The following is a 20,618-nucleotide window of genomic DNA, read 5'->3' as shown; positions in this document are numbered from 1 at the left end:
ATGTGTTGTTCCCTCTAGTGACTACCTCTCTGTATGTGTTGTTCACTCTAGTGACTACCTCTCTGTATGTGTTGTTCCCTCTAGTGACTACCTCTCTGTATGTGTTGTTCACTCTAGTGACTACCTCTCTGTATGTGTTGCTCCCTCTAGTGACTACCTCGCTGTATGTGTTGTTCACTCTAGTGACTATCTCTCTGTATGTGTTGTTCCCTCGAGTGACTATCTCTCTGTATATGTTGTTCACTCTAGTGACTATCTCTCTGTATATGTTGTTCACTCTAGTGACTACCTCTCTGTATGTGTTGTTCCCTCGAGTGACTATCTCTCTGTATGTGTTGTTCACTCTAGTGACTATCTCTCTGTATGTGTTGTTCACTCTAGTGACTACCTCTCTGTATGTGTTGTTCCCTCTAGTGACTACCTCTGTATGTGTTGTTCCCTCTAGTGACTACCTCTCTCCTCTCTGTATGTGTTGTTCCCTCTAGTGACTACCTCTCTGTATGTGTTGTTCCCTCTAGTGACTACCTCTCTGTATGTGTTGTTCACTCTAGTGACTACCTCTCTGTATGTGTTGTTCACTCTAGTGACTACCTCTCTGTATGTGTTGTTCACTCTAGTGACTACCTCTCTGTATGTGTTGTTCACTCTAGTGACTACCTCTCTGTATGTGTTGTTCACTCTAGTGACTACCTCTCTGTATGTGTTGTTCACTCTAGTGACTACCTCTGTATGTGTTGTTCACTCTAGTGACTACCTCTCTGTATGTGTTGTTCACTCTAGTGACTACCTCTCTGTATGTGTTGTTCACTCTAGTGACTACCTCTCTGTATGTGTTGTTCCCTCTAGTGACTACCTCTCTGTATGTGTTGTTCACTCTAGTGACTACCTCTGTATGTGTTGTTCACTCTAGTGACTACCTCTCTGTATGTGTTGTTCACTCTAGTGACTACCTCTCTGTATGTGTTGTTCCCTCTAGTGACTACCTCTCTGTATGTGTTGTTCACTCTAGTGACTACCTCTCTGTATGTGTTGTTCACTCTAGTGACTACCTCTCTGTATGTGTTGTTCACTCTAGTGACTACCTCTCTGTATGTGTTGTTCCCTCTAGTGACTACCTCTCTGTATGTGTTGTTCCCTCTAGTGACTACCTCTCTGTATGTGTTGTTCACTCTAGTGACTATCTCTCTGTATGTGTTGTTCCCTCTAGTGACTACCTCTCTGTATGTGTTGTTCACTCTAGTGACTACCTCTCTGTATGTGTTGTTCACTCTAGTGACTACCTCTCTGTATGTGAGCCTGTGTGTATGGTCTGGTGATCTCACCCTGGTCTTAGTCTCCTCAGGTTGTACTGGGGAGCTGTCCAGGTGACAGATTCCTCCTGCCAGACCTCATTACCTGGGAGTCAGTGGAACCCTAACGAGTTGAAACGAGTCCTAACGAGCTGAATTAGAGAGGGCTAATTAGGCCAAAGGAGAGGGCCACTCTGCTCACTCACTGACTGACTGACGACGCTGTGTGTGTGTGTGTGTGTGTGTGTGTCACTGACTGAGGACTTCAGTCCAACCTGGTTCCTCTCACTGCTCTGCCACAGTTCCATTCTGTAATGAATGGTTGTGGTATTCCTGAGGTCCGTACGTCTCAGAGCAGACCAGAACCAGCACCACACTGTTACAATGGGAATATGATACGGATGTTATTGTGTATGTTAACAAGGATGTCTGCTCTCTTTGTTAAGAGATAAAGATGACCATGTTGAGAAATGTCTCATGATGTTGTGATGTTGTTGGAGGGCATCGAATAACAGCCCTTTACGGTAATGATGCTGGAAATGATCATGATGAGGAATGTCTCATGATGATGTGATGTTGTTGGAGGGCATCGAATAACAGCCCTTTACGGTAATGATGCTGGAAATGATCATGATGAGGAATGGCTCATGATGATGTGATGTTGTTGGAGGGCATCGAATAACAGCCCTTTACGGTAATGATGCTGGAAATGATCATGATGAGGAATGTCTCGTGATGATGTGATGTTGTTGGAGGGCATCGAATAACAGCCCTTTACGGTAATGATGCTGGAAATGATCATGATGCGGGTGATGACAGTTATGATAATGCTGGTAATTTTGGACATTGGTAATAAGGTCAACTTCATTTTAGGTGGAAAACAAAGATACATTATTTTGTCACTTAATGAATCACTGCGTGTCAAAATAATTTAATCACTTTAATAGGCAACAATATCCATCAAATATAAATGATCATTTGGTAATACCATAATGGTAGATAATGAATATTGTTGTGATTTAGTATGATGTGGGACTCTTGTATCCAGGGTCTATGTTGGGGTCGTAGACCCCCTCCCTCCCCCTGGTCGTAGTGGCAGTGGAGAGCAGCTGGTGGCCAGTCACGGTCGAACGGCCCAGTGGAGTGGACGGCTGTCAGAGTTGACCAATCAGACGGGGCTCTGCCTGGGGGTCTGGGGGAGACAGGAAACTACTGGGCCTGTGTGTAAACATACTGCAACAAAGAGACTGGCCAGGGAGAACCAGCACACACACACACACACATAGAAATAATACAAACACAGACTCATGCACCTAAAAGAGGCAGGAAATGACAGATATCTATTCTTCAGCTCCTGTCTCCAGTTGGCCCCAGATGAGTCAGAGACTGACCCCAAACAAGCACATTCCTCACCCCACTGTTTCCAACGGCGACAGAACCCCACTGTCGCTCCTCTCCTGCGGGGGCGGAAGTAAACAGTCCCACTAACAACCTCCTAACACAGGCTAATGAAGCTGTCAGTCAAACCTGCCCGCTGTTATATTAACCAAGGGGTTTGTCATGGGTTTCACTGACGCTTGTAACACACACTAACACACAGCGCCATGTATTTACCATTCACCACTGCTTCTCAACCTACAGTACAGAGAGAGCAAACCAGGTTGTACATGTATGGGCTTCCTCTCTCTCAGGGTCGAATATATTTACCTAAGTCATTATCATGATAATAATGTGTTACTGTCGTCTCACATGAATGCACTAATGGGAAACGTTGAAGTGTGTGTGTGTTGTGGTCGGGGGCATTTCTGGTGAAAGGCTCATTGCGTTCGGACATGTTGGAGCCCTCGCTGGCATGACCTGTAGTGTTTCATTAGACTGGCTAGGAAATCTGCCTCCTGTGATTTATTATTTACACACACACACACACACACTCTCCCCCTTCGTGTTCCCTTTTTAAGCATTTGCTGTAGGTGGTGAGAGAGAATAGGGGTTGTGGGGAGTGTGTGTGTGTGGCTGCATCCTGTGTGAGAGTGTGTCCCTGTCAGTCTGTCTGAGCAGGACCTGTGGTTAATTATCTTCATAGTGCTCCGTGGTGCTACAGCCTATCCCCTAATCCAATGTGATAAGTGAGACAAACATGGTGGAACAGTGAGCTGCAGTCAGACAGGTACCTCTCTTAGACACACAGAGAGAGGGAGGGGGGCACACACACACCCTCAGGCACACACACCGCCCTCCCCAGCTATTGTCAGAGAGCCTTTCTGAGCAGCTAATTAGTCCAATTAGCCTTTCTAGTTTCCAAACTGCTCTCAATACTCTAACCAGAGGATAATGGTAGCATGCTGCCCCTTAATGCCCTTCAAGATGAACACCACATTGGGTTGGAAAATCACTTAGTAATGGATTCATTCTCAGTAGTGTATCTTCTCATTCAGGGGGGAAATAGTGTCGCTATGTGCTTGTCAGTAGGGTATACCAGCAGTGTTGTTGGGGGGGGGGGGGGGGGGGGGGGTTGTCACGTGTTGGGGAGGCTGTTGTAGGAGGGGTGGACATCCATCCTGTGCTCGTGTGTGAATGTGGACACTTCCTCTTCTCCCTTACAATGCTGTGCTGTCACCATCGCACCCTGAGTGTGTCCGTTCATATTGTGTCCAACATGACCACCTGTCAGGCGCCGTGTGTGTGTGGGTGTGGGTGTCTGGGCCCTTGTCTCTGCCTCCGGGCTCCAGCCCATAGCAACTCTGTCCTGGAGAAGACCCAGGCTCCAGCCCATAGCAACTCTGTCCTGGTGAAGGAAGACCCAGGCTCCAGCCCATAGCAACTCTGTCCTGGTGAAGGAAGACCCAGGCTCCAGCCCATAGCAACTCTGTCCTGGTGAAGGAAGACCCAGGCTCCAGCCCATAGCAACTCTGTCCTGGTGAAGGAAGACCCAGGCTCCAGCCCATAGCAACTCTGTCCTGGTGAAGGAAGACCCAGGCTCCAGCCCATAGCAACTCTGTCCTGGAGAAGACCCAGGATCCAGCCCATAGCAACTCTGTCCTGGAGAAGACCCAGGCTCCAGCCCATAGCAACTCTGTCCTGGAGAAGACCTAGGCTCCAGCCCTTAGCAACTCTGTCCTGGAGAAGACCCAGGCTCCAGCCTATAGCAACTCTGTCCTGGAGAAGACCCAGGATCCAGCCCATAGCAACTCTGTCCTGGAGAAGACCTAGGCTCCAGCCCTTAGCAACTCTGTCCTGGAGAAGACCCAGGATCCAGCCCATAGCAACTCTGTCCTGGTGAAGGAAGACCCAGGCTCCAGCCCATAGCAACTCTGTCCTGGTGAAGACCCAGGCTCCAGCCCATAGCAACTCTGTCCTGGAGAAGACCCAGGCTCCAGCCCATAGCAACTCTGTCCTGGTGAAGACCCAGGCTCCAGCCCATACCAACTCTGTCCTGGAGAAGACTCAGGCTCCAGCCCATAGCAACTCTGTCCTGGAGAAGACTCAGGCTCCAGCCCATAGCAACTCTGTCCTGGAGAAGACCCAGGCTCCAGCCTATAGCAACTCTGTCCTGGAGAAGACCCAGGATCCAGCCCATAGCAACTCTGTCCTGGAGAAGACCCAGGATCCAGCCCATAGCAACTCTGTCCTGGTGAAGACCCAGGCTCCAGCCCATAGCAACTCTGTCCTGGAGAAGACCCAGGATCCAGCCCATAGCAACTCTGTCCTGGAGAAGACCCAGGCTCCAGCCCATAGCAACTCTGTCCTGGAGAAGACCCAGGCTCCAGCCCATAGCAACTCTGTCCTGGTGAAGGAAGACCCAGGCTCCAGCCCATAGCAACTCTGTCCTGGTGAAGGAAGACCCAGGCTCCAGCCCATAGCAACTCTGTCCTGGTGAAGGAAGACCCAGGCTCCAGCCCATAGCAACTCTGTCCTGGTGAAGGAAGACCCAGGCTCCAGCCCATAGCAACTCTGTCCTGGTGAAGGAAGACCCAGGCTCCAGCCCATAGCAACTCTGTCCTGGTGAAGGAAGACCCAGGCTCCAGCCCATAGCAACTCTGTCCTGGAGAAGACCCAGGATCCAGCCCATAGCAACTCTGTCCTGGAGAAGACCCAGGCTCCAGCCCATAGCAACTCTGTCCTGGAGAAGACCTAGGCTCCAGCCCTTAGCAACTCTGTCCTGGAGAAGACCCAGGCTCCAGCCTATAGCAACTCTGTCCTGGAGAAGACCCAGGATCCAGCCCATAGCAACTCTGTCCTGGAGAAGACCTAGGCTCCAGCCCTTAGCAACTCTGTCCTGGAGAAGACCCAGGATCCAGCCCATAGCAACTCTGTCCTGGTGAAGGAAGACCCAGGCTCCAGCCCATAGCAACTCTGTCCTGGTGAAGACCCAGGCTCCAGCCCATAGCAACTCTGTCCTGGAGAAGACCCAGGCTCCAGCCCATAGCAACTCTGTCCTGGTGAAGACCCAGGCTCCAGCCCATACCAACTCTGTCCTGGAGAAGACTCAGGCTCCAGCCCATAGCAACTCTGTCCTGGAGAAGACTCAGGCTCCAGCCCATAGCAACTCTGTCCTGGAGAAGACCCAGGCTCCAGCCTATAGCAACTCTGTCCTGGAGAAGACCCAGGCTCCAGCCCATAGCAACTCTGTCCTGGAGAAGACCCAGGATCCAGCCCATAGCAACTCTGTCCTGGTGAAGACCCAGGCTCCAGCCCATAGCAACTCTGTCCTGGAGAAGACCCAGGATCCAGCCCATAGCAACTCTGTCCTGGAGAAGACCCAGGCTCCAGCCCATAGCAACTCTGTCCTGGAGAAGACCCAGGATCCAGCCCATAGCAACTCTGTCGTGGTGAAGGAAGACCCAGTCTCCAGCCCATAGCAACTCTGTCCTGGTGAAGGAAGACCCAGGCTCCAGCCCATAGCAACTCTGTCCTGGAGAAGGAAGACCCAGGCTCCAGCCCTAAGCAACTCTGTCCTGGAGAAGACCCAGGATCCAGCCCATAGCAACTCTGTCCTGGAGAAGACCCAGGCTCCAGCCCATAGCAACTCTGTCCTGGAGAAGACCCAGGATCCAGCCCATAGCAACTCTGTCCTGGAGAAGACCCAGGATCCAGCCCTTAGCAACTCTGTCCTGGAGAAGACCCAGGCTCCAGCCCATAGCAACTCTGTCCTGGTGAAGACTCAGGCTCCAGCCCATAGCAACTCTGTCCTGGTGAAGACTCAGGCTCCAGCCCATAGCAACTCTGTCCTGGTGAAGGAAGACCCAGGATCCAGCCCATAGCAACTCTGTCCTGGAGAAGACCCAGGCTCCAGCCCATAGCAACTCTGTCCTGGTGAAGACCCAGGCTCCAGCCCATAGCAACTCTGTCGTGGTGAAGGAAGACCCGGTCTCCAGCCCATAGCAACTCTGTCCTGGTGAAGGAAGACCCAGGCTCCAGCCCATAGCAACTCTGTCCTGGTGAAGGAAGACCCAGGCTCCAGCCCATAGCAACTCTGTCCTGGTGAAGGAAGACCCAGGCTCCAGCCCATAGCAACTCTGTCCTGGTGAAGGAAGACCCAGGCTCCAGCCCATAAAAACTCTGTCCTGGTGAAGGAAGACCCAGGCTCCAGCCCATAGCAACTCTGTCCTGGTGAAGGAAGACCCAGGCTCCAGCCCATAGCAACTCTGTCCTGGTGAAGGAAGACCCAGGATCCAGCCCATCGCAACTCTGTCCTGTTGAAGGAAGACCCAGGCTCCAGCCCATAGCAACTCTGTCCTGGTGAAGACCCAGGCTCCAGCCCATCGCAACTCTGTCCTGGTGAAGGAAGACCCAGGCTCCAGCCCATAGCAACTCTGTCCTGGTGAAGACCCAGGCTCCAGCCCATAGCAACTCTGTCCTGGAGAAGACCCAGGCTCCAGCCCATAGCAACTCTGTCGTGGTGAAGGAAGACCCGGTCTCCAGCCCATAGCAACTCTGTCCTGGTGAAGGAAGACCCAGGCTCCAGCCCATAGCAACTCTGTCCTGGTGAAGGAAGACCCAGGCTCCAGCCCATAGCAACTCTGTCCTGGTGAAGGAAGACCCAGGCTCCAGCCCATAGCAACTCTGTCCTGGTGAAGGAAGACCCAGGCTACAGCCCATAGCAACTCTGTCCTGGTGAAGGAAGACCCAGGCTCCAGCCCATAGCAACTCTGTCCTGGTGAAGGAAGACCCAGGCTCCAGCCCATAGCAACTCTGTCCTGGTGAAGGAAGACCCAGGCTCCAGCCCATAGCAACTCTGTCCTGGTGAAGGAAGACCCAGGCTCCAGCCCATAGCAACTCTGTCCTGGTGAAGACCCAGGCTCCAGCCCATCGCAACTCTGTCCTGGTGAAGGAAGACCCAGGCTACAGCCCATAGCAACTCTGTCCTGGAGAAGACCCAGGCTACAGCCCATAGCAACTCTGTCCTGGTGAAGGAAGACCCAGGCTACAGCCCATAGCAACTCTGTCCTGGTGAAGGAAGACCCAGGCTCCAGCCCATAGAAACTCTGTCCTGGTGAAGGAAGACCCAGGCTCCAGCCCATAGCAACTCTGTCCTGGAGAAGACCCAGGCTCCAGCCCATCGCAACTCTGTCCTGGTGAAGGAAGACCCAGGCTCCAGCCCATAGCAACTCTGTCCTGGTGAAGACCCAGGCTCCAGCCCATAGCAACTCTGTCCTGGAGAAGACCCAGGCTCCAGCCCATCGCAACTCTGTCCTGGTGAAGGAAGACCCAGGCTCCAGCCCATAGCAACTCTGTCCTGGTGAAGACCCAGGCTCCAGCCCATAGCAACTCTGTCCTGGAGAAGACCCAGGATCCAACCCATAGCAACTCTGTCCTGGAGAAGACTCAGGCTCCAGCCCATAGCAACTCTGTCCTGGAGAAGACTCAGGCTCCAGCCCATAGCAACTCTGTCCTGGTGAAGGAAGACCCAGGCTCCAGCCCATACCAACTCTGTCCTGGAGAAGGAAGACCCAGGCTCCAGCCCATAGCAACTCTGTCCTGGAGAAGACTCAGGCTCCAGCCTATAGCAACTGTCCTGGTGAAGACCCAGGATCCAGCCCATAGCAACTCTGTCCTGGAGAAGACTCAGGCTCCAGCCCATAGCAACTCTGTCCTGGAGAAGACTCAGGCTCCAGCCCATAGCAACTCTGTCCTGGTGAAGACCCAGGCTCCAGCCCATAGCAACTCTGTCCTGGTGAAGACTCAGGCTCCAGCCCATAGCAACTCTGTCCTGGTGAAGACTCAGGCTCCAGCCCATAGCAACTCTGTCCTGGTGAAGACTCAGGCTCCAGCCCATAGCAACTCTGTCCTGGAGAAGACTCAGGCTCCAGCCCATAGCAACTCTGTCCTGGAGAAGACCCAGGCTCCAGCCCATAGCAACTCTGTCCTGGTGAAGACCCAGGCTCCAGCCCATAGCAACTCTGTCCTGGTGAAGGAAGACTCAGGCTCCAGCCATAGCAACTCTGTCCTCTGGGGAAGGCATGCGTGCCAGGAAGCAGTGAAGTGCTGCCTCCGCATTTCCTCCACACACACCCAGAGAGACGAGGGCCCAGGCCCCTGCCGAGACCCTCCCTGCCCCACCCCTCCCTGGGGCTTTGTCCTGGGGCTTTGGCCCGTGTACCTCCGCCCAGCCTCCTCACTCTCTCCCCGGGACAGGCAGGAAGACCAGGGACATTCCGTCCTGCTAGGCTAGCCCCCGACCAGAGAGGGTAATATGGCAGGCAGGCCCCCATACCTAGGTTACACCCCCTCAAACACACACACACAACCAAACGCAACACAGTGAGTCTATTCTCTGGGGAGAGAGTTAATGAGATTCTACTGGGTTCCCACACCTCTAAAACTCTCCATCTATTTGTATTTGTCTGTCTCTCCCCCCTCCTCCTGTCTGTCTCTCCCCCCTCCTGTCTGTCTCTCCCCCTTCCTCCTGTCTGTCTCTCCCCCTCCTCCTCTCTGTCTCTCTCCCTTTCCCTCCATCCTTTCTGTATAACCACAGAAGTTAGTGAATGAACATGCTCCTTCCTGGCCTATAGCTACTTTGAGTAAAGTTTAGCCAGAAACTAATTTCTGACATTTTGATATTAGCTAGATGTTTGTCAGGTGTGTGTGTGTGTGTGTGTGTGTGTGTGTGTGTGTGTGTGTGTGTGTGTGTGTGTGTGTGTGTGTGTGTGTGTGTGTGTGTGTGTGTGTGTGTGTGTGTGTGTGAGCAAGCGTGTGTGTGTGAGCAAGCGTGTGTGTGGGTTGAGTAAGGGCACTCGGTGTGTGTGTGTGTGTGTGATGATGCTCAGCCACGGTTGCAGTGGTTTGAAGAAAAAGGAAATCGTTGCCGGGGGTTGAGCCCAGTCATCCCGTTGCCGAGGCTTTGATTAAGAAGGATGTCGCAGGGCATTGATCCCCAGGGCTATAGATTGACTATTTTTATCATCCGTCCGTCTGCCCCCCTCTTGCTCTGATAAAACGCTTTCTCCTGCAGAGAGAGAGCGAGACCCTCCACACGCGGCTAATTTGTAATTACTTCCGTCAATGGGTCTGTTTGAGGTTAACCCCCTGAGACACCCTAAGGTCTCATCACTCATCTTCTGTTATGGCTGACGAGGCGACTTAGTTATCCCCTACACCTCAGACCTGTCAACATATAGGCAGTCCATAGACTGTCCTGTTGCCTTGAGAAGCCAGCATTTCATAACCCTAAGTGGTTCCCAGACAGTGAGACAGTAACCTCTGGTGGGTGACTCGGTTGCTGTCATTGGCTTTGTTGAATTTGAGGGTCTCAACAAAATTCCAAATCATTGGCAGTGTTAAAAAGGTCTTGAAACCCAGTGCACTAACAGGAGGAGGGGATATGGAAAGGTTTGATTCACACTCTACAGACAGTACCAGTCGACAGTTTGGACACACCTACTTATTCCAGGGTTTTTCTTTATTTTTACTATTTTCTACATTGTAGAATAATAGTGAGGACATCAAAACTATGAAATAACACATATGGAATCATGTAGTAACCAAAAAAGTGTAAAACAAATCAAAATATATTTTATATTTGAGGTTCTTCAAAGTTGCCACCCTTTGTTGCCTTGATGGCAGCTTTGTACACTCGTGGCATTCTCTCAACCAGCTTCATGAGGTAGTCACCTGGAATGCATTTCAATTAACAGGTGTGCCTTGTTAAAAGTTAATTTGTGGAATTTCTTTCCTCAGTGCCTTTGAGCCTATCCGTTGTGTTGTGACAAGGTAGAGGTGGTATACAGAAGATAGCCCTATTTGGTAAAAGACCAAGTCCATATTATGGCAAGAACAGCTCAAATAAGCAAAGAGAAATGACAGTCCATCATTACTTTAAGACATGAAGGTCAGTCAATCTGGGCCTTCAAGAACTTTGTGCAGTCGCTTAAACCAAGTGCTATGATGAAACTGGCTCTCATGAGGACCACCACAGGATAGGAAGACCCAGAGTTACCTCTGCTGCAGAGGATAAATTCATTAGAGGTATCAGTCTCAGAAATTGCAGCCCAAATAAATGCTTCACAGAGTTCAAGTAACAGACACATCTCAACATCAACTGTTCAGAGCAGACTGCGGGAATCAGGCATTCATGGTTGAATTGCTGCAAAGAAACCACTACTAAAGGACACCAATAATAAGAAGAGACTTGCTTGGGCCAAGAAACACTAGCAATGGACATTAGACCGGTGGAAATCTGTCCCTAGGTCTGATGAGTCCAAATTTGAGATTTTTCGTTCCAACCACCGTGTCTTTGTGAGACGCAGAGTAGGTGTGTGGTTCCCACCGTGAAGCATGGAGGAGGAGGTGTGATGGTGTGGGGGTGCTTTCTGGTTACACTGTCTGTGATTTATTTAGAATTCAAGGCACACTTAACCAGCATGGCTACCACAGCATTCTGCAGCGAATACGCCAGCACGTCTGGTTTACGCTTAGTGGGACAATCATTTGTTTTTCAACAGGACAATGAACCAACACACCTCCAGGCTGTGTAAGGGCTGTTTGACCAGGAAGGAGAGTGATTGGGTGCTGCATCAGATGACCTGGCCTCCACAATCACCTGACCTCAACCCAATTGAGATGGTTTGGGATGAGTTGGACCACATAGTGAAGGAAAAGCAGCCAACAAATGCACAGCATATGTGGGAACTCCTTCAAGCATTCCAGGTGAAGCTGGTTGAGAGTATGCCAAGAGTGTACAAAGTCATCAAGCCAAAGGGTGGCTACTTTGAAGAATCTGAAATATAAAATATATTTAGATTTTGTTTAACACGTTTTTGTTTCCATAGTTTTGATGTCTTGACTATTATTCTACAATGTAGAAAATAGTAAAAATAATGAAAAACCCTTGAATGAGTAGATGTGTCTAAATGATTGACTTTTACTGTATATCCATCTGTCTTTCTCTCTCCCTCTCTCCTGGTGTGTGAATGTAATGCTCTCTCTCAGGCCTAACCCTCCAACCAGAGTAGGTCATTACAGAGGAAGTGAGCCAGCAGTGAGGCTCCACTATACTGTGTTCTCCATATCCTGGTTAGTGGGGGACCCAGGACCCCCTGAGGGGGACTGTTTCTAGGGATACAGGACAGCTCTATATCCTCACTCCTGTCCCTCCCCTATCCTCTCCCCAGGCCACTGTGGTTCCTCTCCTTTCTAACAGGAGGATTGATGCATGGATAATCCCAATTGGGCTGAAAGGCTCTGTTTACATGGCGGGGATTAGGGAGAGATTAGCGCTATCACAGGATTAGATTGAGTAGCTGGAAACAGTTACCACTCTGAACTCACACTGCCCCGCTTCCCTCCTCTCTCGGTCTCTCTCTCCTGGTTTCTCTCTCCTGGTTTCTCTCTCCTGGTTTCTCTCTCCTGGTCTCTCTCTCCTGGTCTCTCTCTCAGCACTATGGGGTTAACATGGTGTCTTTCTCCTTCACAGATAAGGCTAGTTAACATACTCCTAGTTAACCCACTCTTCCATTCACTTTTTTACCATCTGAACTCAAGGCTCTTGCTAAGAATGGTCCTGTGGTTCCCAAAGCGACCCCGCAGATATCCCTGTAACAGTCAGTAGATATCCCTGTAACGGTCAGCAGATATCCTTGTAACAGTAGATATCCCTGTAACAGTCAGTAGATATCCCTGTAACAGTCAGTAGATATCCCTGTAACGGTCAGTAGATATCCCTGTAACGGTCGGCAGATATCCCTGTAACAGCCAGCAGATATCCTTGTAACGGCCGGCAGATATCCCTGTAACGGTCGGGAGATATCCCTGTAACGGTCGGCAGATATCCCTGTAACGGTCGGCAGATATCCCTGTAACGGTCGGCAGATATCCCTGTAACGGTCGGCAGATATCCCTGTAACGGTCGGCAGATATCCCTGTAACGGTCGGCAGATATCCCTGTAACGGTCGGCAGATATCCCTGTAACGGTCGGCAGATATCCCTGTAACGGTCGGCAGATATCCCTGTAACGGTCGGCAGATATCCCTGTAACGGTCGGCAGATATCCCTGTAACGGTCGGCAGATATCCTTGTAACGGTCGGCAGATATCCTTGTAACGGTCGGCAGATATCTCTGTAACGGTCGGTAGATATCCCTGTAACGGTCGGCAGATATCCCTGTAACGGTCGGCAGATATCCCTGTAAAGGTCGGCAGATATCCCTGTAACGGTCGGCAGATATCCCTGTAACGGTCGGCAGATATCCCTGTAACGGTCGGCAGATATCCCTGTAACGGTCGGCAGATATCCCTGTAACGGTCGGCAGATATCCCTGTAACGGTCGGCAGATATCCTTGTAACGGTCGGCAGATATCTCTGTAACGGTCGGTAGATATCCCTGTAACGGTCGGCAGATATCCCTGTAAAGGTCGGCAGATATCCCTGTAACGGTCGGCAGATATCCCTGTAACGGTCGGCAGATATCCCTGTAACGGTCGGCAGATATCCCTGTAACGGTCGGCAGATATCCCTGTAACGGTCGGCAGATATCCCTGTAACGGTCGGCAGATATCCCTGTAACGGTCGGCAGATATCCCTGTAACGGTCGGCAGATATCCCTGTAACGGTCAGCAGATATCCCTGTAACAGTCAGCAGATATCCCTGTAACAGTCAGCAGATATCCCTGTAACAGCAGATATCCACACTGCTAGGTGAAGTAGAACTATGGTGAACGTCCCCCTTCTGTCCTATGTGTTCCTTCTCCAGGGAGGAGTGTGACTAGATGAACAGGTGGAGAAGGTAACGTCACAAGATGATGTTAAGATCCTGAACGTTCCTCTTAACCACTACTCTGTGTATTTCTCTCTCTCAGGGAGGAGCGTGAGCGTTGGATCCGGGCTAAGTACGAGCAGCGGTTGTTCCTGGCGTCGCTCTCGGGGGTGGACCTATCCCTGGGCCAGCAGCTGCTGAGGGCCACAGCCGAGGAGGACCTGCGCTGCGTCATCCTGCTCCTGGCTCACGGCTCCCGGGAGCAAGTCAACGAGACGTGTGGAGAGGGAGACGGACGCACCGCCCTTCACCTGGCGTGCCGCAAGGGCAACGTGGTCATCACACAGCTCCTCATCTGGGTGAGAGAGAGGGCGGTACCAACAGGATCTTACACGTCCATGGTTCCTCACCCTGAGTGTTGTCTATAGACCAAGATGTTGCCATGTCAAATAACTCTATCTTTCCCTCTCTCCTCTCTCCCTCATCCCCCTCTCTCCTCTCTCCCTCGTCCCCCTCTCTCCTCTCTCTCCAACCCTCTCTCCTCTATCCCATCCCTCTCTCCTCTCTCCCATCCCTCTCTCCTCTCTCCCCTATCCCTCTCGCCCTCATCCCCCTCACTCCTCTCTGCTCTCTCCCCATCCCTCTCTCCTCTCTCCAGTACGGGGTGGATCTGATGGCGAGGGACGCCCACGGTAACAGCGCGCTGGCGTACGCACGGCAGGCCAGCAGCCAGGAGTGTGTTGACACGTTGCTGCAGTACGGCTGTCCCGATGAACGCTACCCACTTATTGCCACGCCCAACCTGTCCCGACGCAACACCAACCGCAACAACAGCTGCAGCAGCACGGGCAGCACCGCACTCATATAAACACTACCGCCCCCTTCAGGAGGCCTCTGGGTACTGCGGCTCGCAGGATATTAACAGGCTAAACACACATTGTGACATTGTATGCATATTACACACTCAAACTCCTGACTGAAAAAACTCCTGACTGACATTTTTGGAAGTGAGGGGCTTGGAGAGAGTCTGAATTGGGAGAAATGACTGAACTCTTTTGGGAACCACTACTTCTGCACTCCTTGTCTTAGAGCCCTCGTTGACCTCTTACCCTCTCCACTCTGCCACTAATCTCACACAGAAGACACTAGCACTCCTGTTGTAGTTGCCGTTGATGAAGCCCTCTGTCCTTTTGGCTCTCTGCCCCACATCATGATGACCCCCCCCCCCCCCCCCTGCGCTTCGGTCCAATTGTCAATTTCCTCACAAGGCCCTCCCCTGTAAAAGCATGGGGGCAGGAGGTGGCTTGGCGTTACTTCCGGGTGGAGTCAGGTCACCGGCTTCCCTCACTGCTATCTACCTGGCTGCATGTAGCCCTAAGCATGATGGGACATGGGGAGGAGGTGGCCAAAATCACGTGAAAAGCAGCGACACCCCCTTCTCATATACCCTCTATTGACTCCGATCTGCAATCTGCTCCCAGCTTCAACCCAGGCCACACACACACTATATCACTGCTATATCAGCTGTATAGAAACAGAGGCCTGCAGGTTTGGAAAGACTTTGGATGTTTGAAGAGGGCCTCTGTAGCATGTTGGGGAAGGGGGGGTTGCTTTTCGCTTAAGTTATGGGAGCTCTACCTTATAACATGAGAACTACAAAGAACTACGAAGAACTACAAAGAACTACAAAGAACTACAAAGAACACTGATCAACTGAACAGAACTCCTCTTCTGCTCTGCTTCTTTAGTTCTCCACATAATCAGTGTTTCCCCTTTCTTCTCTTCAGTAAATTGTGATCTCTCTCTCCTCCTGTGGATGTTTTTTTTTTTTATGAAATGTGAAACAAAAATATCTTCTTGTATAAACATTTTAAGAAAGTGAGAGAAAAAAAAATCCTAAATATCCGATATTCCTTCTAAATAAAACAGAAAGTGTGATAGCATGTCAGACACTTTCTCTGTTGAATTAAAGAAAGGTTGTTCATCACGTCCAAATTGTGTATATCTCATTGTGAATTGCTGGACCAATGAATCAGTTCCACAGAGAAGTGAGTTTGTCATATATATTAGAAGCCACTTGCTAGGTGTAAAAAGCGTGTATGTATTTCCAGGCTCAGGGACCAGAGACTGTCAATTCTCCCCCACAATTCCAGTCGCCTCAACAACAGTCTTAGATTTACATTTCATCCGTTCAGAAGAACAGTCCACCTACAGAATGTATAGGAAGCCTCATGATGCGTCGTACCAGACCATCAGCCTTCTTCAGGATGATCATAGGGTCCACTCAACCCACACAGAGACCAAGGGAAAATGTTTCATTTTTCCTGTTTTATCCTTCTGCATATTATTCTGCCTTTTCTTTACTTTTATCAGGTCATCAAATACACTGTATCTGCTGTTTCAGCTGGAAACACATGATAACGTATTGTTGCGTAGTGATAGGCAGAGGATGGGAGGAAATGGATAGGACTCATGTTCCTGTTGATTACTTAGGTGTGGTGCAGCTATCAGTTGTCAGGTCCATACTCCCATTCACTAACGCTGATCTACAACTGATCCAGGAACAGCATCCACGGTGTAAATGTAGCACTATTTATACTAGATGGGCTCATCAGTGTTAAATGTATTTAATGTAATCTAAGAAGACGTTTGTCTGGCAGTTCAACCCATGATGGGCTGTCAGCTTTTGTAGAATATTTATGATCTGATGGATACTGTTTCTTCATTGAATTAGACTTTTCTGATTCGGAGAAGAGTTCTTAATTTGGGCCCCCTCTGAGTTTTCCCCTTGTCAAGTTGACTGACATCATATATGACATCATTGGTCAGGATAGACTCTGGGCCGCCTCCCATCGGGTCTTCTGAGGTACTCGGCATGCGTTTCCTCCATCCTCTGTCTGTCATTGGATATCCATGTCTGTTGCTCCCCAACCAATCATACAGTCTCTGCCTCTTGAATCTCTTCGGTTGCGTCCTGAATGGCACCCTATTCTCTTGAACAGTGCACTACTTTTGACCCGCGCCCATAGGATTCTGGTTAAAAGAAGTGCACTATGTAGGGAATAGGCTGCCATTTGGGATGCATACTATCTGCTCAGTGACTCAATAGGAAGGGCTTCTCTGGGTCTGGAATCCTACTGTGTGTAAATAATATTTTACTTGTCTCTTCCTCTATCGCTTTTCTTTCTCTCTTTTTGAAAAGCTCTTTTGGTGGTGATGTCATGATGTATCTGCAGGAAGCAGGAAGTTCTTTACTCTGAGAGCGTCGTGTTCTCTCTGGGGTTTGAGTGGAGATTTGCTGATGCCCATGTGTTTTTATTGGAAGAAATCAGCCAGTGATGGGTTGACTGAACGATACTGGAATGTTTAGCATCAGGGGCTCTCCTCCTGTCCCTCTTCCTGTTGCCAACGTCTCTGCTCTGCACAAGTCCCTCTGCCTGTTCTTCAACCTTACTGTGTGTGCGTCCTCGTGTGTGATATGAGTCTTTCTCCCCCAAACCATTCCTAAGCATCAAATGCTCCCGTATTTATGATTGCTTTTGCCCTTGATGTTACCTCCCGTGTGTGTGTGTGTGTGTGTGTGTGTGTGTGTGTGTGTGTGTGTGTGTGTGTGTGTATATAAACGCCTAATATAAGTAGTGACTCCTGCCTCACCTGTACAGGTATTAAAGCAATATGGAGGACAGGTATTGATATCCATGCTAACAGTGGTGTTTCTGTTCTACACACACCTTGCAATACCTGCGTACGCTGTAGAAAAGCCCATACATCACACACACGCTTCTGTGTCCGATAGAAATGTGAAAAGAGCTAAACATGTTGAGTGTGATTAACATGAGAAGTGCTGAGACAACCGGAGTTGTCCACAGGCAGCCATGAACACTAACGTGAACCTGACCAAACCTTTATTGAATCTTATTGTTGCAGTAGCAGAAATAGCAGCGTTAAACCTCTCCCTCGTCACTAGAGGGGTTCTCCCCCTCAATAACACTTGTGAGGTTTTGACTGAGGAGAAGACAAAGTCCTTTTATTTATGACAAGACGATGCACTACGTATTCAGTTTGATGGTCTCTCTTCAGTCCTCTCCTCACAAAGTCTTTCCTGTAGAACACTTTTGCATGGCTGGATGTTTGTGTAGATCCCTGGTCTCTTCCCTCATAATGTCTGCTGGCCTGAAACAGTTCCTGTCTCAGCCCCTGGCTCTCACACTAGTGGGAGATATGAGGAGGTTTAACATCGTATTGGACACAATCCTCATTGGTGGTCAAGCTGCTCTCCTTCCCCCTCTGAATCAGCCAGTGGAATTCATTATTAGCCAATAGTGTGAGCTGTCCTCCCTTATAGTTGGGTTCAGGAAGCATCAAAAAACTAGCCTGGAATCCAGAAGATATCATTTGTTTCATTGGTGAAACGGAGCATGTCAGTTTGGTTTCCAGGCTATCTAGAAGCTACTTTTTACACGTGAGACATGTATCAGTGTGACCCCTGCCAGGGAGAAGAGCACTATGGTGGACGGGGGACACATCACCATGTCAATCAGTCTGCTGTTACTTTAGTACCATTAAACCGGCCACAGCTCTCCCTTCTATACATGCCAGTCGACACATCATCAGCACAGCGTTCACCACATGTACATAGATGTAAACAACAAACGCTAATAAACAAACTATGGTCATTTGTTTTTGTTTATTTGGTTCCAGTGTGTATTTGGTGACCTCTTTGTCGTTGGTCATTCATCCTGTATGTAGCTACCCAACCCGAGACGACTGCCAGTCAAATGGTTTAATATGGTTCTAATGCTGTCTAGATATGGAAGAAGACCTCTCTTCTCATAACTGCTTGGGTTTCGTTCAGTTATCAGTCTAGTTCATCCACCTTGATTGTGACCTATCAGCATCAAGCAGGGTTATTATTACAATTGTCATTGGTCTCCTAATTATTATTGTTATTATTATTGTTCTATTGAGTTTGTGTCATCTGTACAGTACCATGTTGAAACATGATACCTAATACAGTCTTCTGCTGTAATGTGTCTCTTTTCAATAAAGACTAAATATGCTTCTTAATATAACTGTTGTCTGTTAAATCAAAACATGGATAACGGGTGGGAACTGGGGAGATGGATATGTTGGGGTGGGAACTGGGGAGATGGATATGTTGGGGTGGGAACTGGGGAGATGGATATGTTGGGGTGGGAACTGGGGAGATGGATATGTTGGGGTGGGAACTGGGGAGATGGATATGTCGGGGTGGGAACTGGAGAGATGGATATGTCGGGGTGGGAACTGGGGAGATGGATATGTCGGGATGGGAACTGGGGAGATGGATATGTCGGGATGGGAACTGGGGAGATGGATATGTTGGGGTGGGAACTGGGGAGATGGATATGTTGGGGTGGGAACTGGGGAGATGGATATGTTGGGGTGGGAACTGGGGAGATGGATATGTTGGGGTGGGAACTGGGGAGATGGATATGTTGGGGTGGGAACTGGGGAGATGGATATGTTGGGGTGGGAACTGAGGAGATGGATATGTTGGGGTGGGCCTGGAATTAAGCTGTGTGCATGCTTGTGTGTGTGTGTGTGTGCTAGTGTACTTCTGGGCTGTCTGCATGCTCCAATGTGCTTAGGTGTGTATGTGTCTATGCGTGCACTAGTGTGTGTGTGTGGGGGGGGGGGGGGGGTGCAGATGAAGGCGTTAGAGCGAGGTCCTGTATGTCCTGGCTGTAATGGGATAATACCCCTTTAATCCCTCTCCAGCCCTCTGGGATTCAGGAAGATGGCCGAGGGGGGCACAAAGCAGCCAAGAAGGGGGAAGATGGACAGGGGTCTGCCCTCACAAAGCACCAGGCACAGGAGAGGTGGGGGGAGACGGACAGGGGTCTGCCCTCACAAAGCACCAGGCACAGGAGAGGACAATGGGACCGTGGCAGGCCACGACAGCAGATGTAATTAAAGAGATTAGACGGGAAGTGAGGAAAAGAGCAGCCAGAGGAGGAAGGGGAGGGAGGGGGGGTAGAGTGGTTACTCTAAACAGTAATGCTGTGGGGGACAGAGAGGATGGGGGGTAGAGTGGTTACTCTGTAAACAGTAATGCTGTGGGGGACAGAGAGGATGGGGGGTAGAGTGGTTACTCTGTAAACAGTAATGCTGTGGGGGACAGAGAGGATGGGGGGTAGAGTGGTTACTCTGTAAACAGTAATGCTGTGGGGGACAGAGAGGATGGGGGGTAGAGTGGTTACTCTGTAAACAGTAATGCTGTGGGGGACAGAGAGGATGGGGAGGGATGGGGGGTAGAGTGGTTACTCTGTAAACAGTAATGCTGTGGGGGACAGAGAGGATGGGGGGTAGAGAGGTTACTCTGTAAACAGTAATGCTGTGGGGGACAGAGAGGAAGGGGAGGGATGGGGGGGTAGAGTGGTTACTCTGTAAACAGTAATACTGTGGGGGAGAGAGAGGAAGGTGGGGTAGAGTGGTTACTCTGTAAACAGTAATGCTGTGGGGGACAGAGAATGTGTGCATATACATAATGACATTTGAAATGTCTTTATTCTTTTGGAACTTCTGTGAGTTTACTGTACATTTGTATTATTTATTTCACTTTTGTTTATTATCTACTTCACTTGCTTTGGCAATGTTAACATATGTTTCCCATGCCAATAAAACCCTTGAATTGAATTGAGAGAGGAGGGAGGAAAGGGATGGGGGTTGAGTAGTTTCTCGGGAAACAGTAAACGGTAATGCTGTGGGGGAGAGAGAGAGATGGGGGGGTAGAGTGGTTTCTGGGTAAACGGTAATGCTGTGGGGGAGAGAGAGAGACGGGGGTAAAGTGGTTTCTCGGTAAACGGTAATGCTGTGGGGGAGAGAGAGAGATGGGGGGTAGAGTGGTTTCTCGGTAAACGGTAATGCTGTGGAGGAGAGAGAGAGATGGGGGGTAGAGTGGTTTCTCGGTAAACGGTAATGCTGTGGGGGAGAGAGAGAGACGGGGGTAGAGTGGTTTCTCGGTAAACGGTAATGCTGTGGGGGAGAGAGAGAGATGGGGAGTAGAGTGGTTTCTCGGTAAACGGTAATGCTGTGGGGGAGAGAGAGAGACGGGGGTAGAGTGATTTCTCGGTAAACGGTAATGCTGTGGGGGAGA

General features: G+C 50.0%; 1 protein-coding gene across 1 annotated transcript in view; it reads left to right on the top strand.

Moving 5' to 3' along the window:
• Positions 1-18,547, top strand: part of agap1 (ArfGAP with GTPase domain, ankyrin repeat and PH domain 1) — a 130,508-nt gene extending 111,961 nt beyond the window's left edge. The window contains exons 14-15 of the mRNA XM_038998228.1: positions 13,584-13,839; positions 14,139-18,547. Coding sequence (XP_038854156.1) covers positions 13,584-13,839; positions 14,139-14,348 — 466 coding nt within the window. The 3' untranslated portion in view covers positions 14,349-18,547. The remainder of the gene's footprint in view (positions 1-13,583; positions 13,840-14,138) is intronic.
• Positions 18,548-20,618: the final 2,071 nt, after the last annotated feature.

The sequence above is a fragment of the Salvelinus namaycush genome, chromosome 7, assembly GCF_016432855.1.
Source record: "Salvelinus namaycush isolate Seneca chromosome 7, SaNama_1.0, whole genome shotgun sequence".
Classification (NCBI taxonomy): Eukaryota; Metazoa; Chordata; class Actinopteri; order Salmoniformes; family Salmonidae; genus Salvelinus; species Salvelinus namaycush.
This window is presented reverse-complemented; position numbering and strand designations above follow the sequence as displayed.